Below are 22971 nucleotides of genomic sequence, written 5' to 3' on the forward strand. Positions count from 1 at the left end.
AGCGCCTGCAGCATAGCCGAAACAACCACCGCCCCTGCCTTCCTGTGACAACGCTCTATCACCGCTGCCATTCCCCAGTAAGATACAACCAGATTATAAGATGGACCTCATTTTCACCCAAACTTTTTTTTTACCATTTTTCTTTCTTTAAATTTGGGGTGCGTATTATAATCCGGTGCATCTTATAAAACAAAAAATATGGTATCAATGCGAACCTGATCCAGGAAGCAAAAAACTGATCCATTTCAAATGAAAGGAAAATGAATGGCAATTTAATGGATCCGTTTTTCATAGACTTCAATGTAAAACATACTGATCCAGTTACAATCAGAGAGGCCTCTAAAATCACTTTTTAGGATTCAGGTTAAAGAGAAAATGTCACTAAGTTTTAACCATTGAATCTGAGAACAACATATTATAGAGACAGAGATTCTAATTCCAGCAATGTGTCACTTAGGGTCCAGTGACAGAATCCGTCTATTGACTGCCTATTTACAAAGAGAGACCAAAGCAAGCGATGTGCACTGAGCAGTCTATACTAGTTCAGTGCACAGAGGCTGCCATTGTTCTCGGAATTGTGAGTCCTGTTTACACAGGATGATGCACCACCAAGAACAATGATCTTTTATGCTGCACAAAAGATCAGTTCACCTGATGATCAAACATTTTGCTCTTTCATTGTGTGACCAAAACTGTTTACACGGCAAGATAATCAGGAAAAAAACATTGTTAACATTGCTTATTCATCATTATCTTGCAGTGGAAATACTCCTTTAGGCTAGGTGCGCACAGTGCATTTTTCGCGGCGTTTTTGCGCGTTTTTCGGGTGCGTTTTTGGCCTCAAAACTGCAGGACTTTGCTTCCCCAGCAAAGTCTATGAGTTTTCATTTTTGCTGTCTGCACACATCTGTTTTTTTTACCTGCGTAAAAAAGTTAAAAAAAAAAAATGGACATGTCAGTTCTTTCCTGCGCTTTTCTGCGTTTTCCGCCCATGCAATGCATTTGAAAAACGCAGAAAAACGCAGAGATCAAAAACGCAGCAAAACGCAGCCAAAAATGCACCAAATCGCGGCAAAAACGCATGCGTTTTTTGATGCGTTTTTTCGACGCAGGTGCGTTTTTGTGCGTTTTTAGCAGCCAAAAACGCACAAAAACGCAGCGTCAAAAAGACGCAGTGTGCGAACCTAGCCTTACTGGGCTGCTTGCTGTATTTTTAATAAAATCACTATTTTAGCAACAGGAGATTAACACTGGAGGACTCCTTCCATGTAGACCTCCTTACTAATGAGCTTTGTATAACCCCGCCCCACTACTGATTCTGATTAGCAGCTTCCTGACTATGCACAGCATACAGAGAAAGCTGCCAATCAGTGGTGAGGGAGGTGTTAAAAAGAGGGGTAGGTGTTTTTTCCTATTAGAAAAGAGAGCTCCAGTCACTATATATATTTACTGAAAAAACTATTTGACTCAAAATTCAAGACTTATTTACTGTAATTAAGGATGAGCTTCCATTTATCTGGCCCATCAGTATCAATTTCTTGGGCCTCCACTTTTGACAACTGATGTCAAAATGGCATCAGTTGTCATCTGGCGTTTTCACAAGTTCTAAAGCAAAACCAGTAAGGCTACTTTCACATTGCGTTTTTCCCTACGTTCAGTGGTCCCGTCGGGGCATCCATTCGAACCTCCCCTCCCCCCCTCAAAACGTGTTTTGGACGCATGCACCAATGGGACCATTGACTATAATGGAGCAGACGGAGTCAGCATGTGCTTTGTCATGCACCATTTTCGGGCATATACTTTTTCTGCAGGCGGACACTAAAACGCAGTCTACTATGTTCGGGTGTCCACCTGCAGAAAACGTATATGCCCGAAAATGGTGCAAGACAGAGCACAGGCTAACGGAGTCTGCTCCAGTGTAGTCAATGGCCCCGTCGGCGCCTGCATCCGAAACACGTTTTGCGGGGGAAGGGGGGAGGTTTGGACAGATGCCCCGACGGGACCACTGAACGTAAGTAAAACCGCAATGTGAAAGGGGCCTAAGCGTTATTGAAAAATGCAGCATTTAGCATTCTTGATCCTGATCCTTGAAAGGTTTGGTGCATCAACTGACGCACCTGATGAATGAGAACAATTCCAGAGCTATATGCATGATCCGTTCTTGCATTAGCTTCCCTCTGCTGTCTTACTTCCACCATCTGTATAGGTAAGGATGGTTGACCTTGGGGAGATCAACATTCAACACCGCGGAGACATCATCACGTGTTTCTCAACGCAGTGACACTAGAACAAGGCCCCCTGGGAAAATATGCAAAACAAGAATGCCACGGACACACCATCACATGTTTCTCAACACTTGCAGGAAACTAGCCAGTACTTTCACCAGGAAGGAACAACCACGGGAAGGGCAGTCTCCAGTCAAGGCAACCGCCTATACCAAAACATGGTATCCATCCACAGATAGCTGTTTCGGGGTATTTGCTCCTCATTAGTGTGGAGTAGGAAACTGGTAGTGGGAGCAATGCCTAGTAGAAGACTACATAGGTTGGCGTTGGTGGGATAGCTTTATGCTTTTTTTGATCAAAAACAGTGTTTACTAAGTACCCTATGTTTATATGCACTATGCTTTTATTTAGTTATAGCAGGGTATGTTTTCACAATTTTTCCCTTGGTTTCTCTTTGTCTAATGGCCAGTGTGAACATGAGCTCACAAGCTCCATGTATACCATCCCATACTCCGGCTCACTTTTTTGTTTTTATGTAGTTTTTTTGTATTCAGTACAAATGGGGTGTGGCCCTCCCTCTTGGTGAGCTGGACATTTCATTCTGTGAATCCCCCTGACTGTGTGTGTCCTGTTGGGACCCGGTCGCTCTCAGCCCTTAGCCACATTGAGGCCTATTTTAGACCCATGGTAAGGTTTTAATATTAGAGAGTGTAGGTACTATCCCAACTGGGTACACCTTGGCGTTGGTGGGATAGCTTTATGCTTTTTTTTATCAAAAACAGTGTTTACTAAGTACCCTATGTTTATATGCACTATGCTTTTATTTAGTTACAGCAGGGTATGTTTTCACAATTTTTCCCTTGGTTTCTCTTTGTCTAATGGCCAGTGTGAACATGAGCTCACAAGCTCCATGTATACCATCTCATACTCCGGCTCACTTTTTTGTTTTTTTGTTGTGTTTTTGTTTTTTTTTGTTTTTTTGTTGTTTTTATAGGTAAGAATCGTTGACCTCGGGGAGATGAACATCCGACACCGCAGAGACACCATCACGTGTTTCTCAACGCAGTGACACTAGAACAAGGGCCCCTGGAAAATATGCAAAACAAGAATGCCGCAGAGACAGCATCACATGTTTCTCAACGCTGGCAGGAACCTAGCCAGGTCTTTCACCGAGAAGGAACAACCACAGGAAGGGCAGTCTCCAGTCAAGGAAACCGCCTATACCAAAACATGGATCCATCAACAGACAGCTGAGGGGTATTTGCCCCTCATCATGTCAGCATTCAGAAACATGTGAAGGTGTCTCCGCGGCATTCTTGTTTTGCATATTTTCCCAGGGGGCCTTGTTCTGGTGTCACTGCGTTGAGAAACACGTGATGGTGTCTCCACGGTGTTGGATGTTTATCTCGCCGAGGTCAACCATCCTTACCTATGTAGTCTTCTACTAGCCATTGCTCCCACTAGCCAGTTTCCTACTCCACACTGATGAGGGGCAAATACCCTGAAACAGCTATCTGTGGATGAATACCATGTTTTGGTATAGAAGGTTTCCTTGACTGGAGACTGCCCTTCCCGTGGTTGTTCCTTCCCGGTGAAAGACCTGGCTAGTTTCCTGGCAGCATTGAGAAATATGTGATGGTGTCTCCGTGGCATTCTTGTTTTGCATTACTTCCACCAGCTGAGAAAAAGACAGATTGAGGGATATTATGTGGAAACAAATCCTTTACCGTTAATAAAATCATTTTTGATAGTGGACATTTAGGTTACTTGAAAAGTCCTGATCACAATACAGATGCACTACACATTGCAGAAATCCCACATGATAAGGTGGGGAGGCAACTAGGTGCAAAATACTAATAAAATACTCAACAACAACCATTTGTTAGAGGTGAGAAGCAGTAGGAAGAATTAGGTGCTTGTGCCTGTGGGGTGAATTTACAGATGGTGAACTGCCCACCTCATCGAAAAGTAAGCATGTGAACAATAGGCTGTAAGCTGGCATGGTGTACTAAACATCAGTGTAACTGAGTGCAAAATTCTGATAAACACACATGACCATTTGTGAGAGGTGAGAATCAGTACAGTATATGTGTGTATAAATATATATATTTCATCACATGGTGCAGCCAAGCCCTGCTGCAGTGTTGGTTGAAGCAATTAGGTGTCTGTGCCTGTGGGTTGTCCTTACAGATAATAGGCTACCCACCTCTTTAAAAGTGTCAACAATAGGCTGTATGCACGCATGGTGCACTACACGTATCAGTGTACTGGTGCCCAAACAAGCCTTATCTGCTTACATTTATACTAGTAGGCAGTCACCCCCTCTATGATGGGTAAGTGTGTGTAGTTGTTTTATCAATACTTTGTACCTGCATTAGTATTGTGACCAGGAAGTGGTATGTATTTTGAATTTGATATCCTTTTCAGTAACTTAGGGATTGACCTTACATTAAGTTTAACTTTCAAAATACCAAAAAAGTAGAATAGATCCAAACCAAAGATGTAAAAACAGCTATTAATATTCCAACTTTGTCTTTTTGGTGGTGGGGAATTCAAACCTCGGTAAGCATCGGTGCTTAAGTCCCTACATAGTACAGTTGATAATCCATAAATAGAAGAAAAGAATGAGGTGGTACTCATTGAAGGTAAAATGTTCTTTTTTTCTTCAGCACATTAAAATCATGGGTCTGGACTAGAGTTGAGCGAACCTGAGGATTGGTATTCGAACCGTACACCAACTTAAAAAAGAGAGCTTGGATTCGGAGTTCATATGCTTTACATGTGAACTTAACTCGCATGCGCAACACTGTTCTTGGGTACGCTTAGAGCTCTGCCCCTTTTGAGTCGCTTGCAGTGTTTGAACGGCGCACACTGGGGGTAACAACAGCGTGATCAGATGTAGTGTGCACCAAACCAAAAATTTGAAAATGTCCGCCTTCCCTGAAAGTGATCTGCTTATGGCTGGCTGTATGTGGGCAGAAACTCAAGCTGCCAATCATTGTTTCTGAACCTCCTCGGACAAACATCGGTCATGTAGAGGTTTGGCTGCCAGAAAACCAAACTTCTAAAAGATTCTCTCACGAGTAGTCAGGGCCTTTAGAAGCCCACTTAAGCACAAAACGGCCATCATCCAGATGCTGCCCTCATGCTCCTGAACACCTAGGCCGTGATTTAATAATGAAGACATCAAATAGCATTTTACTGTCAGTGAGTGCCACCCGCATTCTTTTCTTCCGTTTATGGATTTTTGACTTTCAATATGTTCTTAAAGACTTGCTGTTAAAAATTCCTTTTCAATCCTGTCATGTTTGCTTCAAAAAAGTGATATTTAATATGAACTTTATATTAACACAATGGTTTCAAGGCTATAAAAGGACTAGAAATTCGAGCTTGCCTTTTAAGCGTTAAAATTCAACTCCTCATATACCAAACACTGTAGTCTTATCACATGGAAAGGCATGCTAGCACAGGTACATCATGTCTGATGAGACCCAATGTGTATGTATTGAATATGCTGATATCCTATTCTTTATTAAAGAGGACCAATCACTAGGATTTTCATATATAAACTAAAGCCAGTTCTATATTGGTGCTATCATACTGATTCTATACATACCTTAAGTTGTGAGATCGGATGTATAGTTTCTGAAGTACAGGCAAGTAAAGTTTGTGAAATGCACTGTTATTTGATTGATAACAGCTACAGAATATCTAATAGGTAAGTCAGGTTTTGCTGCTTATTCCCACCTCTTTCTGCCTGCCTCCCTGTCCTTCCTCCCCTATCTCTGTTATGACAGGGGGAGGAAGAAGAGATTGAGAACAAGGGAGGGAGGACAGAAAGGCAGATAGGGAAGGAAATAAGCATACAAAATCCCGTAAATGCAGAAATGCATGGTTAAATGCATGCGCCATGTCTCCACAGCTTTGTATTTGCCATCCCCGGTGTCTTTAGTGTGTTTATTTGCGCACGTGTGGGAATCAAGGATACCATTCAATCTCACGCATTCGCCTGGTGCATTGACCACTGGGGACCGAGACACTGTTGTAAGCATGGAGCTCATGTGCCCATGCGTCACTGATGATGGTCGCGTGATCTTAACTCCGATCACATGACCCCCCTTGTGACTATTAAAGGTCTTTGCTCTAAGAAAATACATGACCCTTTTCCTCCCCTTCTCCCCATGATGAAGCCATAAGACTCGCCTGCGAAACATATGTTGGGATATCCTCTCTGTCTTCTCCATGCATGAACTACCACCACCAACTGTAAGTTCCATCATACTCTATCTACCTTGTTACACTTCAGTCTGTGATTTAGTCTTTCATTGACCTTGATATGCTGCAACTGTTATTGTGATACTGCCCAACTAATCCCCACGTGTCTAAGTATTTATTATGTTCCATATGCACTATGCACTTTAATACATTAATGACTCATTTGGGGGTTATTTTTTTGGCGGTTTACATGTGATATTGTAAGTGTCATGATCGCTGCCTGCTATGCCTGCTTTACACAAGATCACCGATTGTGCGATTTCACGATCGATCGTACCCGCCCCCGTCGTTTGTGCATCACGGACAAATCACTGCCAGTGTCGCACAAAGTCATGAAACCACCGTCACACGCACTTACCTGCTGAGTGACCTCGCTGTGGGCAGCGAACATCCTCTTCCTGAAGGGGGAGGGACGTTCGGCATCACAGTGACGTCAAACAGCTGTCAGCCAATAGAAGCGGAGGGTCAATGATGAGCGGGATATAAACATCCCGCCCACATCCTTCTTTCCGCATAGCCGCCCGGAGCCGCGGGATGCAGGTAAGCTGTGTTCATTGTTCCCGGGGTGTCACACGGAGCAATGTGTGCTACCCCGGGTACGATGAACAACCGGAGACGCCATTTTAATTAAACAATTTTTTAAAACTGAGCGATGAGTACACGACTCACGATTTGTGAGCGATACTACGTCGCTCGGAGGTGTCACACGAGACGACGTCGTGAACGATGCCGGATGTGCGTCACGAAAACCGTGACCCCGACGATGCATCGCACGATAGCTCGTCTCAAGTAAAGCACCCTTTAATGTTGTTTGATAGGCTATTTCATATATTGGTAGACCCTACTTGTGGCTGCATCTGTATTGTTTATAACACCAATGCCACAATAATTCTGAAAAACCTGCTACATTAAATATAACCACCAACATAAGACTAAAAGCAAGCTAATTCACAAGATTTACTTCAAAATATTCTTTATTAACAATAAATGTTTATACATAAAAAACAATCGAATGGCACCACCCAAGTGACGGATGGAATAAATTCACATGGGGGAGACGGCACCTATGGTGAAATTGTCACACCACCATATACCAAGGAAACAAATTAATTAGCATTACTAAATGTATGGCTGACAATACAATCCATGGTCTATATACTATTATATATGTATATCATACCTGTCAGGCATACAATTGTTATATATAAAGACAGCTGTCTTTATATATAACAATTGTATGCCTGACAGGTATGACAGGTATATAGACCATGGATTGTATTGTCAGCCATACATTTAGTAATGCTGATTAATTTGTTTCCTTGGTATATGGTGGTGTGACAATTTCACCATAGGTGCCATCTCCCCCATGTGAATTTATTCCATCCGTCACTTGGGTGGTCCCATTCGATTGTTTTTTATGTATAAACATTTATTGTTAATAAAGAATTTCTTGAAGTAAATCTTGTGAATTAGCTTGCTTTCAGACTTATGTTGGTGATTGTATCTGTATTGTTGTCAAAACCAATATTTTTCATGTTAACGGTATAGGCATTTTGGCATACTTTCTCAGCTCTTTTGAGGATATTTACATTTATGTACCTACTTGACAGTGGAGTTTCCCTTTCTCCCTTTTATTCTAACTTTTTTCTTTTCCCATTACTTCCATTTTCTTGGTTGGGTTTATTTTTTTCTTTTATGTGTCTACATTTGGTTGTTCTAATAAAGATTACTATGTTTTTTACATATTTTGGATTTTTTACTCTTTTGTTCTTTGGTTTTTATAGGGGTGAGAATAACTTATAAAACCAGGCCCATCTATTAGATATTCTGTTGCACCTCTCATCAAAAAAATAGGGTATAGGGCATTTTTCTTGCCTGTGATAAGGGGGTCATTATTTAGGGTGATGCAATCCAAGTAATGCATCCCCTTCTTAAACCCGTCTGCATTCCAAATCATGAGTCATTTGTCAGGTGCATGCATGCTTTTGCTCCACACAGAGCAGTGATATACGAGATGTACATGGATCTAAGTAGAAAGATGACTGCCTTTAATTACAGAAGTTCAGATACATTTAAAGAAATCAGTTGGCTAGGAGCCAAGAATACGTAACACTTCTCCTATTGGGTAAATGGCAAAAAGAGGTTATTCTGAGATATATATGTATATGTGTTTCATCATTTTATATTAAGCTAAAGGGTACTTTACACGCTGCGATATCGCTAATGATTTATCGTCGGGGTCACGGTGTTTGTGACGCACATCCGGCGTCCTTGGAGACATCGCAACATGTAACACGTATGAGCGACCTTAAATGATCGCAAACAAGAGAAAAATCATTGATTTTGGAGAGGTCATCCAAACACCAAAAATCGTTGTCTCGTACATAGCGATGTTGTTCCTCGTTCCTGTGGCATCAAACATCGCTATGTGTGACACCGCAGGAGCGACTAACATCTCCTTACCTGTCTCCACTGGCAATGCGGAAGGAAGGAGGTGGGCGGGATGTTACGTCCTGCTCATCTCCACTCCTCCGCTTCTATTGACCGGCTGCCGTGTGACATCGCTGTGACGCTGCATGACCCGCCCCCTTAGAAAGGAGGCGGACGCCGGCCAGAGTGACATCGCAGGGCAGGTAAGTCCGTGTGACGGGTGTTAGCGATGTTGTGCGCCACGGGCAGCGATTTGTTCGTGACGCACAACTGACGGGGGCGGATACGCTCGCTAGCGATATCGGTACCGATATCGCAGAGTGTAAAGCCCCCTTAAGTCAGCATGAACCACTTATGACCAGAAAGTCCAGTATCTGAGTAAAGTTCAAACGCCATTTTGAGTCCTGTTCTTAATACTCATAACAGTCCATAATCATGTCCATAACACCAGTATTTCAGAAAGTATACATCCTATCTCACAACTATAGTGATACGGGGGGCTGTCTGATAATAAAACCCAAAGGAATATCAGACAGTCAGGGTCCACCGTGCAAAGACTCTGCTGCAGACTATGGCAGAGGATAAGGGGTATATAAGTGTGCCACTGTAAATAGTAATAGCACAAGTGCAGAATGCAATACCTCTGTTAAACTCACAGAGGAATATAATTAAAAAATAAAGCAGTTTCTCCCTTACTTGGAGGGTGTGTGGTATGGTCTCTGTTAATGGTCACAGAGACAAAAGCAATGAGTGTGAAATGGCACCTACCTAGGTCCGTTCCTCCAGCGGTGCCAGGAGACGGACAGCAGCGTAAGCCGCACAAAGCTCCTACCTGCGTTCGCTCCACTAGTGTGCGAGGACACAAACCACTAGATATGGCACCTGCCTAGGTCCGCTCCACTAGTGGTGCAAAAGAGACGGACAGCAGCTTAAGCCGCACAAAGCTCTTACCTATGTTCGCTCCCCTAGTGTGCGAGGATACAAACAACTGCCAAACACAGTATAAGGAACATTACCCTAGCGGCAACGTCCACCTACGAGTAGAATCACAAGGCCCAGCCGGACCATGTGCCTCAGGCACCTGCCTATGTCCGCTCCACTAAGATGTAAGGATACGGACCGCAGCCGAAGCTGTAAGATATAAGAACGCTATCCTGCCGGTAGCGCTCACCTAGCTTAGACAGAGAGATTCCTAGAGGGGCGTGCACAGAGCGTCTACTCTCATGCATGAACCAAGAGGACTGAGCGCTGGGCGGCGTGCGTCAGGGTCTTATATAGACTCTGTGCCTCATCCAAGATGGAGGACACCAGAGCCAATCCACTGCCACAATGACAGCAATGATGTCACGCTGGCCTATCACCGAGCAAAGCATCGCAAGCACATGACCAGCGACCAATCGGCATAGAAGGTCTCAGAGACATGTGACCATGTGTCACAAGCACATGACCAGCGACCAATCAGCTTAGAAGGTGTCAGAGACATGTGACCTCGTGTCAGCGATGATGTCACCCGCACATGTGCAATGGTTCCAAGATAGGACTTAGTCTCCAGTGCTTGCACATGTGCAGTAGCAAGAAATCCGAACATAGTCACCAGTGCTCGCACATGTGCAGTAGCAAGAAATCCGAACATAGTCTCCAGTGCCACAGCAACCGTAACATATAGGTTTGTATAGCATCAGCATGATAGCACCAATATAGCACTGGCTTTAGTTGATATAGGAAAATCCTGATGGTTGATCCTCTTTAAGCAATCTGCATAAAAAATAGACACAGCCCGAACAATCAAAATTCCCATCATCTTAACCAACCAGCTGAAACTCACAACAGAGATAGCTCAGCAAAGACTGTAAAGCAGAGAATGACAATTACTGAAGTGTGACAATTTACTTATTTGCCTTCCAAAAAGCAATTTTCCAAAATTGTACACAAGATCCCATGAGTATTTTAACAATAAATATAGAGAAAAATAAAGTGCACACCCCCATATTACCAGATATAACCACATACAACCACTTAACAGCAAACAGTTTTTGTAAAAGTGATAATGGATCACTGATATGTTTACTTTTGCTCCATTTTTCATATAACAGAACCAAATCAGAACTGTATTCAATTTCTACACTGTTGGTAATAAATTGACCGCCATATAAAACCAATGGTAAACTGATTGTGACACTAAACACCAACGCTATGACCAGTCAAAAGAATCACAAGAATGTCGGTGGACGACCTTTATTTTGTACCTGATCACATTATATCAAGTCATGTTTACACATCAATCATTTCCTGTATCGGTTTGGTATATCTCAATGTTTAACTTTTAAAGATTAATGCATTGTGATCACAGAAACAAGTCAGGCATTTAAATACATATTAAGGAGTACATAGATTTTCTATTTAGTATACAAAGTATTTCATGTATATGAATTTGTTTTTCTATTTAAAAAAATATTTTTTATACCCCGCTCACATAGCAAGCATATCCAGAAAATCAATGCAACCAACCCGATTGCAAATAATCATAATTCTGTTTTCTTATATAGAAGCTTTCACTCAATTCACATTTTGCAGAAGAAAAAAAAATATTGTTAAATAATTGTGAAATATATTCTTTTTTTTAAGGTGTAGACAAGTATGAATTTCTTTTCGTAGTATGGTGTATGCACATGACTTTTACCTCATTACCTAGTTTAAGATTATCGGAAAATTTGACTATTTTCTTAAAGACACTGGCGTTCCTTTGCATGCTTTGACTTGTCTGAGATTTCTGTTTAAATTTTAGACATTAACCCAAACATTTCCACCAAGCCTTATCCATTTAGAAAGTAGACGTAAAAGTAGAGATACCTTCACTGGAAACAGTTCTTTTTTTGTTGCAATAACCAATCACGGGGGAATAGAAGTTGTTTCGCATTTGGGTTACAAAATATACAGGAGATGCCTCTCGGGTTGAGGATAATTATGTCGTAATAAGAACAAAGTATCCCTTTGGCAATAGTGTCTGGTGCAATCCTAGAGATCCAGAAAGAAGATGTTCTGAAAAATTAGAACCTACAAAGAAATTTCTTCAACATATGCAACCATAAGCAACTGGACACTCCTGAAATCACCTGCATCTATGCCTATATATTTGGAAGTTTAAGTCTACAAAGGCACTTTTCATCATTGAATTATTGTCTCTATTAAGGATTACTCTGACCTACATTTTGCTCAATGCAGTTTGTTCTTCAAGCACTTGTAAGTAATCAGGTGTGCCTTGAAGTTTGGCTTTGAGTTCAAAATATTCACTCTTTCTCTGCTCTACTACAATCTTACTGTGGTTTCCACCTATTAACGATTTCTTGCATTTTTTATCTTGTACCTTTTCAGGATAATGTATTTCAAAGCCACTGACTCCTATGCTATTATATTCTTTTTTACTTTCTAAAAAATTCTGGATAAATAAATTGGAGTCTCTTCCCGGGAAGAATTCATCCAGTTCGTCGATTGTGCTAAGTCTTTTTTTAGAATCCCCATCTTTGTCTTTGTCAGTCATGATCCTCAGGACCCCTTTTTGCCCTTGGTGATCCGAAAATGGAAATCCCATTTCAGCATCCCTCATGCCACAAGTGTGACTCTTACTCATCTGTTCAATGGTCTGTGGAAAAAAGGTTTCTGCAGATATACCATCCATCTTAAGGGCTTTCTGGTCATGCTTCCTTAGCTGGAGCTGCATAGAACTGCACTCCTGATTCCCAATGCCTTCATGCTTAACTGTGGGCTTTTTATTACGTCTCAAGACAAAAACAAGGAGGCAAAATGCAACAAATACAGTTAATATAAGCACTACTAAAATACTGAGTATTAAAATGGATAAAGGGACGGGTCCACCTGGGGGGCTTTTCATAGGACCCAACGGAGTTGTGAAAGTGATTGCGGGGACAGGGCTGGTGTACTGCGTGGGGGGCTTGTTAATCAGTTTGGGGCACAAAATTTCATTTTTCAGTGATCTCAGCTCAATATTTGCAAACTGCACCGGTGTCTCACATTTGACCTCTTTCATGACAATACCTTCGGTGAGTTTCTCCAGCCATAGTTTCAAAGCAACTAAATCACAAGTGCAGTCCCACGGGTTTCCTTCCAGATCAATCTGAGTGAGAGATTTGAGCTGGTCAAGGACGCCACTTACAGGCAAGTACATGAAATGATTGTTTCTTATGTTAAGCCTTGCCAGGGGTACTCCAGAAAAAATATAAGCCGGCAGACTTCTCAGAAGGTTGTTATTTAAATACAGCAGCTGAAGATTTGGCATGGATTCAAAGGTCCCCCCCAAAATTTCTCTTATTACATTGTATTCCAGGTAAAGATACTGCAGATTGTGCAAACCAGTAAAAATCTCAGGGCTGAGGCGTTCAATTTGGTTTCCATTCAGATAAAGCCTCCTTAGGTTAGTAAGATTACAGAAGACATTTCCTTGAATAGTTGTTAATTGATTGCTTCCTAAATGAAGGAGATCCAGACCTTCAAATTCTGCAAAGTCTGTTTGTTCTACTTGTTTGATGTAATTCCCATTGACGTGAAGTTTCTTTGCATTTATGGGTTTAGGTACCAGCTCGGCTAATGAATATACATTCCTTTCCTGACAGTTCACACTTAATCCCAGATCAGAAGGATGGGTTTTACAAACACATGGAGATGGACAAGGTGACGAGGGGGGCACCCTGGTCTGAAATGATACAATCTGGCTGAGGCTGTGGTTGGATACGGATTTGCCAGATACGATGCCAGAGTTTTTGGATGGGTTGGTTGTTTTTGGAGGTTTGGTGACCAGACGATTTTGCGATGTTTGTACAGTATGACCTCCAGGAGTGGTGAACGTTGTCTCCATGGATGGAGGCAATATCCTTACATCAAAGTCACTACCAGTGCCCATAGAACATAACTCTTGTTTATTGGTCTCTTTTAATAATCTTCCATAAAGATCACTAGGCGTCTCGCAAATTGCCTCTCCGATGTAGATATTGTATGGCATGTTTTCCAGCCACGCTTTTAGAGGCAGCAAATCACAAGTACAATTCCAAGGGTTATCTTCCAGTTGCAGCTCCACAACCCTCCCAATGTGCTCCAGGACACCTATGTAGGGCATCTTCTGGATTCTATTTCCTCTAATGTCCAAATGAGTTAAGGAGGCAAACCTAAATATATTGTCAGGGAGGGCAGAAATTAGATTGTCATTTAAAATGAGGACTTTCAGCTTGTGTAGTTTATTGAAGGCTCCCCGCTCAATATACTTGATTAAATTGTAGTCAGCCTGGAGATACTCCAAGTTCTCAATGCCTAGGAAAGTGTCAGCCCTCAGGATCTTTAATTCATTGTTATTCAAGTGCAACTGTTTTAATGCACTAAGACCCATGAACGCTCCTCCCTCAATATTCTGCAGTTTGTTATTGCCCAGTTGCAGTGATACAGCATGAGTAAAATTAAGGAACGTGTTTGGGTACAGAATGATCAAAAGATTATTCTGAAAGTTCAAGTGATAGAAATTGGACTGCGGGGGCTTCAGCTGGTTGGGTCTGTACACTGCCACTTTTTCACAGTTGACATATAGTACATTTTCTACCGATAGACAAGAGCAGACATTGCAGATCTCCTGGGTGAGTTCTGAGTCCGGGTTGGTGGAGGAGATTGGGGTGGAGAGGAACAGGAAAAGCCACAGAAACATCTTCAGGCAGTGACAATAGGATCTCACACTGCTGGGGTAAATCATCTGATAAACAGAAAGACACTGTCTTAATATAACCAGTCTAGAAAGAGAAATTAAACAGATACGTGACTGTGTGCAGGTATATACATCCGTGTGTACATGCATGAGTGTATAAACATAAATGAAGTGTGACTGTGTGCAGGTATATACATCCGTGTGTACATGCATGAGTGTATAAACATAAATGAAGTGTGACTGTGTGCAGGTATATACATCCGTGTGTACATGCATGAGTGTATAAACATAAATGAAGTGTGACTGTGTGCAGGTATATACATCCGTGTGTACATGCATGAGTGTATAAACATAAATGACGTGTGACTGTGTGCAGGTATATACCACCGTGTGTACATGCATAAGTGTATAAATATAAAATATGTGTGACTGTGTGCAAGTATATACATCCATGTGTACATGCATGAGTGTATATGAGTGTACAAATATAAAAGATGTTGGACTGTGTGCAGATATATACATCTGTGTGCACATGCATTAGTGTATATGTGTGTATAAACATAACAGATGTGTGACTGTGTGCAGGTATATACAGCCATGTGCACATGCATGAGTGTATATGAGTGTAGGAACATAAAAGACATGTGACTGTGTGCAGATATATATATCTGTGTGCACATCCATAGAAAATACTAAACTGCATTACACATACGGTAAACATACGTTTTATGCCAAATGGAAAAATGGACGTATTCTCTCTTATCCCCCATATCACAGTATGGTGACATGTGCACTCAGTACTCTACATACATGGCACTGACATGCTGGGAACCAATTAATTTATTACGAGGGCATCTAGCCCTATGATGTATAATTATGTGCATATGTGTGCAAATCATGCATTGTAACACATTACCAAACATTTCCATAGCAATACAGAATAGACATTAACTATTTCCATACACACAGAGCCAATGTTTCCAGAAAACGATATTAGCTATTTCTTAAGTCTGTCATATAGTGGTAGATTGTATCATACCGGATACATATATGTCTGTAAGCTTGATAAACTCTCAAGTGGAATTCCCTACAGTCTACATATCCATATTGGCAATAGCCACATTGAAGAATACATGTTTCTTGCCATCACTACATTGAATCTATTGCTCACACAACTCACCTATTGCTATATTTCACATACATGATATCAACCATTGATACATTTTAAATAAGTGCATCTGAGCTTATATACACTCTACATACCTCGCATCAGCACTGTATGTACATGAGTGATGGCAATTATTCTACATGCATCCGGGCTATCATCTACGTACAAGCATTGCAGAAATTAATGTAGTCTACATACATGTATCTCTTCTCATTCTCAGATAATACTATCCACTGCAAACAATATTCTACCACTCATTCTGATTTATACTGATTCCATATACATGTATCCAATCATCACTAAATCTCCATCCAACATCTACTGCTTACAATAGAACACACGTCCCCAATAATCACTAAATACATGAACCCCAGCTATCACTATACTTTATATGGAGTTCAATTATGACAATGTATATATCTTAGCTTTCACTATTTTGTTATATACCTGCACCCAAATATACATATATCCTTACTATCATTTTTTTTTAAAAGCATGCATCCAAAATCCACTGAGCTTCATAAATACTCTGCATCTAATCTATCCCTCTACTCTTCATAAGCACACATAGATCACAGCTGTGGTATATATATATATATATATATATATATATATATATATATATATATATATATATATATATATGTATATATATATATACATATATTACACCTGTACTCTCAGATCGCTCCACCATTACTCATGTATCAGTATATTTCACATTCATGAGTCTCTACAATCCCCCTATGTTCCTCATATGCACACATGGATCCCAGCTATGGTATACATGTATGCACCTGTACTCTCAGATAAAGGGATTAAGGTACCTCATCTATCAGTATGTTTCACATTCCGGAGTCTCCAGATCCATATAGTCTTCATGTGTACACATAGACCCCAGCTATGGTATGTATATATATATATGTACTTGTACTTTAAACATTCAGGTGCTCTACCATTACTCATCCTCCAGTATATTTCACACTATTGAGCCTCCAGATCCCTATATTCTTCATATGCACACACAGCCCAGCTATGGTATATATATATATATATATATATATATATTTATACTTATACATGTACCTGTACTTACAGACATTACATTGCTCTATCATTACTCATCGTCCAGTATATTTCACATTCTTGAGTATCCACTGTCCCTATATTCTTCATATGAACACACACAGCCCAGCTATGGTATGTATGTATATGTATATATATATATATATATATATATATATATATATATATATATGCACCTGTACTTGCAGACAGTAAGTTGCTCTACCAATACTCCTCTTCCAGTATGTTTCATATTCTTGAGTCTCTGCTATCCTTATATTCTTCATATGCACACACACACAGCCCAGCTATGGTATATATTGTATATTACTTATCCTCCAGTATATCTCATATCCTCTCTATTCTGCATGCATGACCTCAGCTATCACACAGCCAGCTCATACATGCATCTTATTACATCAGCTATCCACCATTTACACCACAGCAATGCTAAATAGTTCTAACTCCCAGCACAAAAGCAGTTTTCTGGCAGATAGCACACGCTGGCTTCACATTTTAGTTCAGATAAGACAGAAAGAGAAGGAGAATGCACAGAGAGAAGGAGAACACATGCAGAAGGATAGGTCAGTGTTAGACAGCAGTACCTATGATATCAGTGGCAAATGGCTGATGTTTGTGATAGTACTGATTAGTACTGCAATGCTTTGCCGCAGCATGGTCTCTGCTCCTGCTGGGTGCTCTTGTCCTCAATCAGATATCTCCTCCAGAAGATGTGCCAGGGCTGTGGGAGAGGGATACCCATGAGAAGATCATGCAGGTAATAAATGCTCCTGAAGAGATCCCTTTTCTGCCAGTGTTATATGAGACAATAGCAGGCAATCTATCCTTCTCTAGTCTCTGCAGCCTCCTAATCAGGAACAGGTAGCCTTGAATAAATTAAGTGGTACCCATGATGTGAGTGGATGCTGGAGGATGCCAGGGTCTGGGGCAGGTCCAACTTGCTGTGTCTCTCCTGTGTCTGGGCTGCAAAGGGGAGTCCACAGTGTGATCAGAGGGCATGGGATTGCAAGAGAGGGTCATAAGATCTGCATCAAAGAGACTCCCACTAGGAAAAAAAAAATAAAAAGCTCTTACTTCCTAGTCGGATGGGTTTCCATGGGATAATATTTGCTGGTGGCGAATGTCAGGCTTATAGAAAGGGTCTCTCAAGTCAGATAGCTGCTGGATGTGTCTGGTGGTTAAAAGAAGAGGGGGAGGGAGTGGGAGATCATTTGCTGCCTATGGAGGACAGATCCCTTTTTCCAACGATCAGTCACAAAGAAAATCCATGAAGTAACCCTTCAGCTTCTAGATCCAGACAAGAAATGCCTTTAGGAGGGAGCCACGAACCTAGAAATAATAGGCACATCACAGGAAAATACACTACACTGAGCTACATGGGAAGGATGCATGCTAAAAATCCTTTGCAGGAGGATCTAGAAAGTCTTTGCATGGCTATCAGGGTTTTTTTTTTCCTTTTTCAAAGCATGATTCGATTTTCTTTTAAGATATTTTAATTGCCTAATCTGCATTGATCCGGCAATAGAAGATAATGCAAGTATTAATTAGCACACATATTTGATGAAGAATCCACTTGATGGAAACGCAGGAGCTGCCTGGCTGGAAAAGAAGAACATCACCTTATTTAATGATGCTGTAGTCTAAGTAAAACCTATCAAGTCTTTCTATGCCTATGTTCAATCATTCTAGGAAGCCAAAGCAGAGGACATATCCTCATCCAGTTCTGGTTTCTTACCTTTAAAATCCGGATCCATGTAAGGAAATGAAAATGTTCTGCATTTTGTGATTGTCTCCAAGAGATGTGGACTTCTCCCTGCTCCTCGAGCTCTCCCTCTCCCTCTCTCGCTGCCTCTCTATCCCCCCTCCTCTCCTTCTCCCTTTCTCCCCCTCTCTTTTTTTCTTTTCTGTCACACACAGTATACGCACTCACACAGGACCACAATCTCAACAACATATCAATCGATCCCTTTCAATAAATAAATACAAGCCCACATTGAGCCACTGCAGGTGATTTTTTTTTGGAGGGTGAGTGAGTCTCCTAGAGCAGAATTGCAAATGCATAATGCATAAAACGCAGAGCTGCAGCCCCTGCTGGGTAGAAAAGAAAAAAAAACACCTTTATGGATCCACTGGATCAAGATTGAGTGTTCAGAGCATTCATTATTGATGCCATTTTGCTGTTGAGTTTATTGGGATCAGAAGCAGAGCTGGCCTGGGACTCCCCCTGCTGTGCTTGGTCAGGCAGGTGTTCAGGGATCACATTGGAGTCATGATGGGTAAAGGTATTTTAGGTTTTTTTTTTTACTCTTCAATATCTATAATGCTTTGTGCCGCTCTCTACAGAACACAAGCTTTTTACTCATATCTGTAATGTGAGCCTGCAAATCTTGCCAAAACATGGCACCTTAGCACTCATCCTCCTCACATTGCTGTAAATGCAAAGGAATTGATGCAATATTTAAATAGTGGAGCCTGCCAGCCCTGCAACAAGCCTGAATACTAACATGGTGCCAATTGTATTAGAATACAGGCAATACTATAGGGGAAAATGCCTATAGATCAATCAATACAGCAGGATAAGGATGGAGAGAATAGCGGAATGTTGCGAGAATATTATGTGTTTGAATGTTTGATGTGTTTTTGTCTTGTGTTCTATTAGTAAATAATGTTACACATTTCTCACTGCTATCAATAACACAATAATAAGCTCCATTAAGGATTATTCTAGCCAGTAAACATCTCTAATGCTAATAGAAAATTTTAATGTAAATATGTTCACTCCCCACTAGAGATTTTACAGTCGAGCCTAAGAGAATCCTGTAAGCTGTGGGATGGCAGGTGAAGCAATGAATACTCCTTCTGAAGAAATGTGGTAAGGGCTGACGTTGGAGGGGTTAAGAGCCGGAGAAGGTGAATTATTGGGAAGTTGGTATTATAGGAAGCTAAAGCAATGTGTTGGCACTGGAATGTATGCAGAGAAAAAGAAATATAAAGGTTAAATACTTAAAGGTTATTGGCGAGAAAGAAAAAAAGATTTAACCTCTAGAGGCGAAGCCTTAAGTTTAAAATTGGTTTAGGAAAGTGACGGTTTAAGTGGCTGACGGAGGTGAAAGGGTTAAGGCAGATAGGAACGTAAATGAAACAGGGATAATGAAATAAAAAAAAAGGATTTAAATCAATGACATATGCAGTTGTTGGTCGTCCTTCCTGCGTCACACGTTCTCTGAGACCGAGGAAGGGTTAACTTGATTGGATCTCACAGCCATTGCAATGTTAAATACTGAGCACAATCAGCAAGGCATGAATATATCCATGTATGACAGTAGCTTTATAAGCAAGGCACGATGACTGCTGGATTTCTACTAAACACTCTGATAACATCTGACTGCTAAGCCCCAGGTAAGATTCCAGTGCAGCTCTTTCTTAGAATATTGTACTATACATAAGGGACATGGAATCAGGCTTACATCAAACTAATTCCTTGTACTCATCACTCTTCTTCATACCCTCTATTAGACAGTGCATTGTGCTAGCGCCCCCTGCAGACAGCAGTGTTAAAATAATCATCTGCTTTATTACTGTGTAGGAGGCACCCTTTTGTAAGTATGGCCTGGTCACTATCTTTTATTGATGTACGGAAATGAATATATCTAAAATATATGAATTTTTCATTATTTCTGCTGCTCTCCTTAAGGGGTTGTCTGTCTAACAAAAAATAAACAGAATACTAAATGTCAAAGTGTAATTGGTTTTTATTTCTGTGCCTCATTCTTCAAAATAAGGGCTCACTGACACCACTGTATAAATCGGACAAGTGCAAACCAATTAAAAAGTATTGAACCCAAATGAATGTTATTCAATGAGGCAATGCAGAATATTTTTCTCACCTCTAATCTGTATGCGGAGTAAATTGCAGAATGATACGTTTTGACTCAAAGATCAGACAAGCAGGGGTGGAAAAATTGCAGTTGCAGGGATCGCGACCGCGACTGGACCCATTGGTGCAGGGGTCCGCCAGACCCAGCTTCAGTTGTATGTGCATCCAACTATGCACTTCCAGCTGAAATGCATAACAGCACAAAGTCTCGTCAGGTCCCTGCACAGTGATACATGCTGCCGACCAAACAGTGGCCAGTAGGCAGCTGACATTGGCGTCCCCGTGACTTAGGGAGGTACTTGGCTGTCACGTCATGCATTGCCATAATGCACACAACAATGTCAGCTGCCTACCAAAAACTGCAAACTGACTACAGAGAAGGATGCCAAAATGGGAGCCGAGTAGAGTGAGTAAAATGGATTTTTTGGGGGGAGAGATAAAAATGAAGACATATTTATCAGGGGGGACATAAATGCCAGGAAGGGGGACATACATACCAGGAAGGGCTTAAGGGGGGCTAAATATACAAGCAGCGGAACATACATGCTAGGACGGGCAAAATAGGGGGACATATTTACCAGGAAGGGGACATATAAACCAGGAGGGTCCCAGGACAGGAACAGATATACCAGAAGAGGACCAGGAGGGGTACATATATACCAGGAGGACAAATATACAAGGAGGGGCCAAGGATGGGGACATATATATACCAGGATTGGGACATATTTACCAGCAGGGGCCAGAAAGGAGTACAAATACCAGAAGGGGACCAGGATGGGGACAGATACCAGGAGGGGCCAAGGAAAAGGGATATATACCAGGATAGGGACAAATATACCATGATGGAGGACATTTAGCAAGATGGGGACATATATACCAGGAAAGTAACATATATACCAGGATGGGGGAATTTTTTACCAGGATAGGGGCACATATACTAGGATGTGGGCTAGGATATATACATATATAGCAGGATGGGGCCTAGAATGGGGACATATATACCAAGATGGAGCCTAGGATGGGGTCATATATACAAGGATGGAAACATATATACCAGGATGGGGGAAATTTTTACCAGGATGGCAGACTTACCAGGATGGGGATATATATACCTGGATGGGGTCTAAAATGGGACATATATACCAGGATTGGGCCAAGGACAGGGGACATATTTACCAGGATGGGAGACATATTTATCAGGACGAGGGACATGCTTACCAGGACGGGAACATATATACTAGGATAGGGGACATATTTACCAGGATGGTGGACATATTAAGCAGGAAGTTGCCCAGGATTTTCCAGGAAAGGCCACATATAAACCATTAAGAAGCCCAGGATGGGGCACATTAGAACAGGATATGGGACCTTACTACATAATTAATACGTAATGAGGGGAATAACTCATATGTCTTTATAAGATTTAGAATAGTAAATGTATCCATACATATACATACATTTGACCAACATATGGTGGGTGGGGAGGACACAAGTCCAAATTTTGCATTGGGGCCCATCAAACTCTAGTTACGCCACTGCATACATGACTCACCCATTCAACTCTATGTGTATGAAAAAATCAAATAGTACAGTATGACATCCAATTTTAATGGATACATTTCAAATCTGTAATATAGAAAAGTAAAAGATCCTACAAATGATTAATAGCTGCTACTGTAAAAAAAACGAACAGCACATGGACGACAAGTGAGAAAGAAATTGTCCCACTTTTCTGGATGAAAATTGTACCTTTTTTATACAGTCTTTTGCCCTAGCCTAAGAGTGGAGCTATAGGCAGCATAGAGGCCATTACTGAATACCTACAAAAAGGGGCGGACATCTCTTGCTGCAATCTGTGCAAATAAACATGGGTTTCTAAATATTTTAAAAATTTAAATCTGAAAATTGTGACTTGCATTTGTTTTCAGCCCCCCCCGAGTCATTATTATTGGGATATGTCTCTACCAGCTTTGCACATTCTTCCTACTAAAATATCTGTACCGTGAGATTGGATGGAGAGCATCTGCAGACAGCAATTTACAGTTCTTGCCACAGATTCTTAATAGAATTTAGATCTCGGCATTACCTGACACATTCAAACACATGAATATGCTTTGGTCTTATCCAATCCATTGTAGCTCCCGGCAGTATGCTTGGTGTAGTTATCCTGCTGGAAGTTTAACCTACATCCCAATCTCAAGTCTTTTGC

At 41.2% G+C, this 22971-nt stretch overlaps 1 protein-coding gene and 1 long non-coding RNA gene across 4 annotated transcripts in view; one reads left to right on the forward strand and one right to left on the reverse strand.

The window, feature by feature from the left end:
• Nucleotides 1-11137: 11137 nt before the first annotated feature.
• Nucleotides 11138-18737, reverse strand: SLITRK4 (SLIT and NTRK like family member 4). 3 transcript variants are annotated; one of them, XM_075323779.1, is made up of 3 exons: nt 18621-18703; nt 17470-17606; nt 11138-14679 (listed from the first exon to the last, which is right to left on the reverse strand). In XM_075323779.1, the coding sequence occupies exon 3, from the start codon at nt 14677-14679 to the stop codon at nt 12133-12135; it is 2547 nt and encodes an 848-aa protein (XP_075179894.1). In that variant the 5' UTR covers nt 17470-17606; nt 18621-18703; the 3' UTR covers nt 11138-12132. The 3 variants fall into 3 exon arrangements, with proteins under 3 accessions (XP_075179894.1, XP_075179892.1, XP_075179893.1); XM_075323777.1 differs by lacking the exon at nt 17470-17606 and having other exon boundaries at nt 18621-18737; XM_075323778.1 differs by lacking the exon at nt 18621-18703 and having other exon boundaries at nt 17470-17752.
• A 786-nt stretch (nt 18738-19523) lies between these two features.
• Nucleotides 19524-22971, forward strand: part of LOC142250485 (uncharacterized) — a 197896-nt gene continuing 194448 nt past the window's right edge. Inside the window, exon 1 of the long non-coding RNA XR_012725196.1 lies at nt 19524-19757. This is a non-coding gene — a long non-coding RNA (uncharacterized LOC142250485). The remainder of the gene's footprint in view (nt 19758-22971) is intronic.

The sequence above is a fragment of the Anomaloglossus baeobatrachus genome, chromosome 9, assembly GCF_048569485.1.
Source record: "Anomaloglossus baeobatrachus isolate aAnoBae1 chromosome 9, aAnoBae1.hap1, whole genome shotgun sequence".
Classification (NCBI taxonomy): Eukaryota; Metazoa; Chordata; class Amphibia; order Anura; family Aromobatidae; genus Anomaloglossus; species Anomaloglossus baeobatrachus.

Coding starts and splice junctions, on each gene's coding strand:
- SLITRK4 (XM_075323777.1), bottom strand. CDS start 14,679: ATGATTTACCCCAGCAGTGTGAGATCCTATTGTCACTGCCTGAAGATG.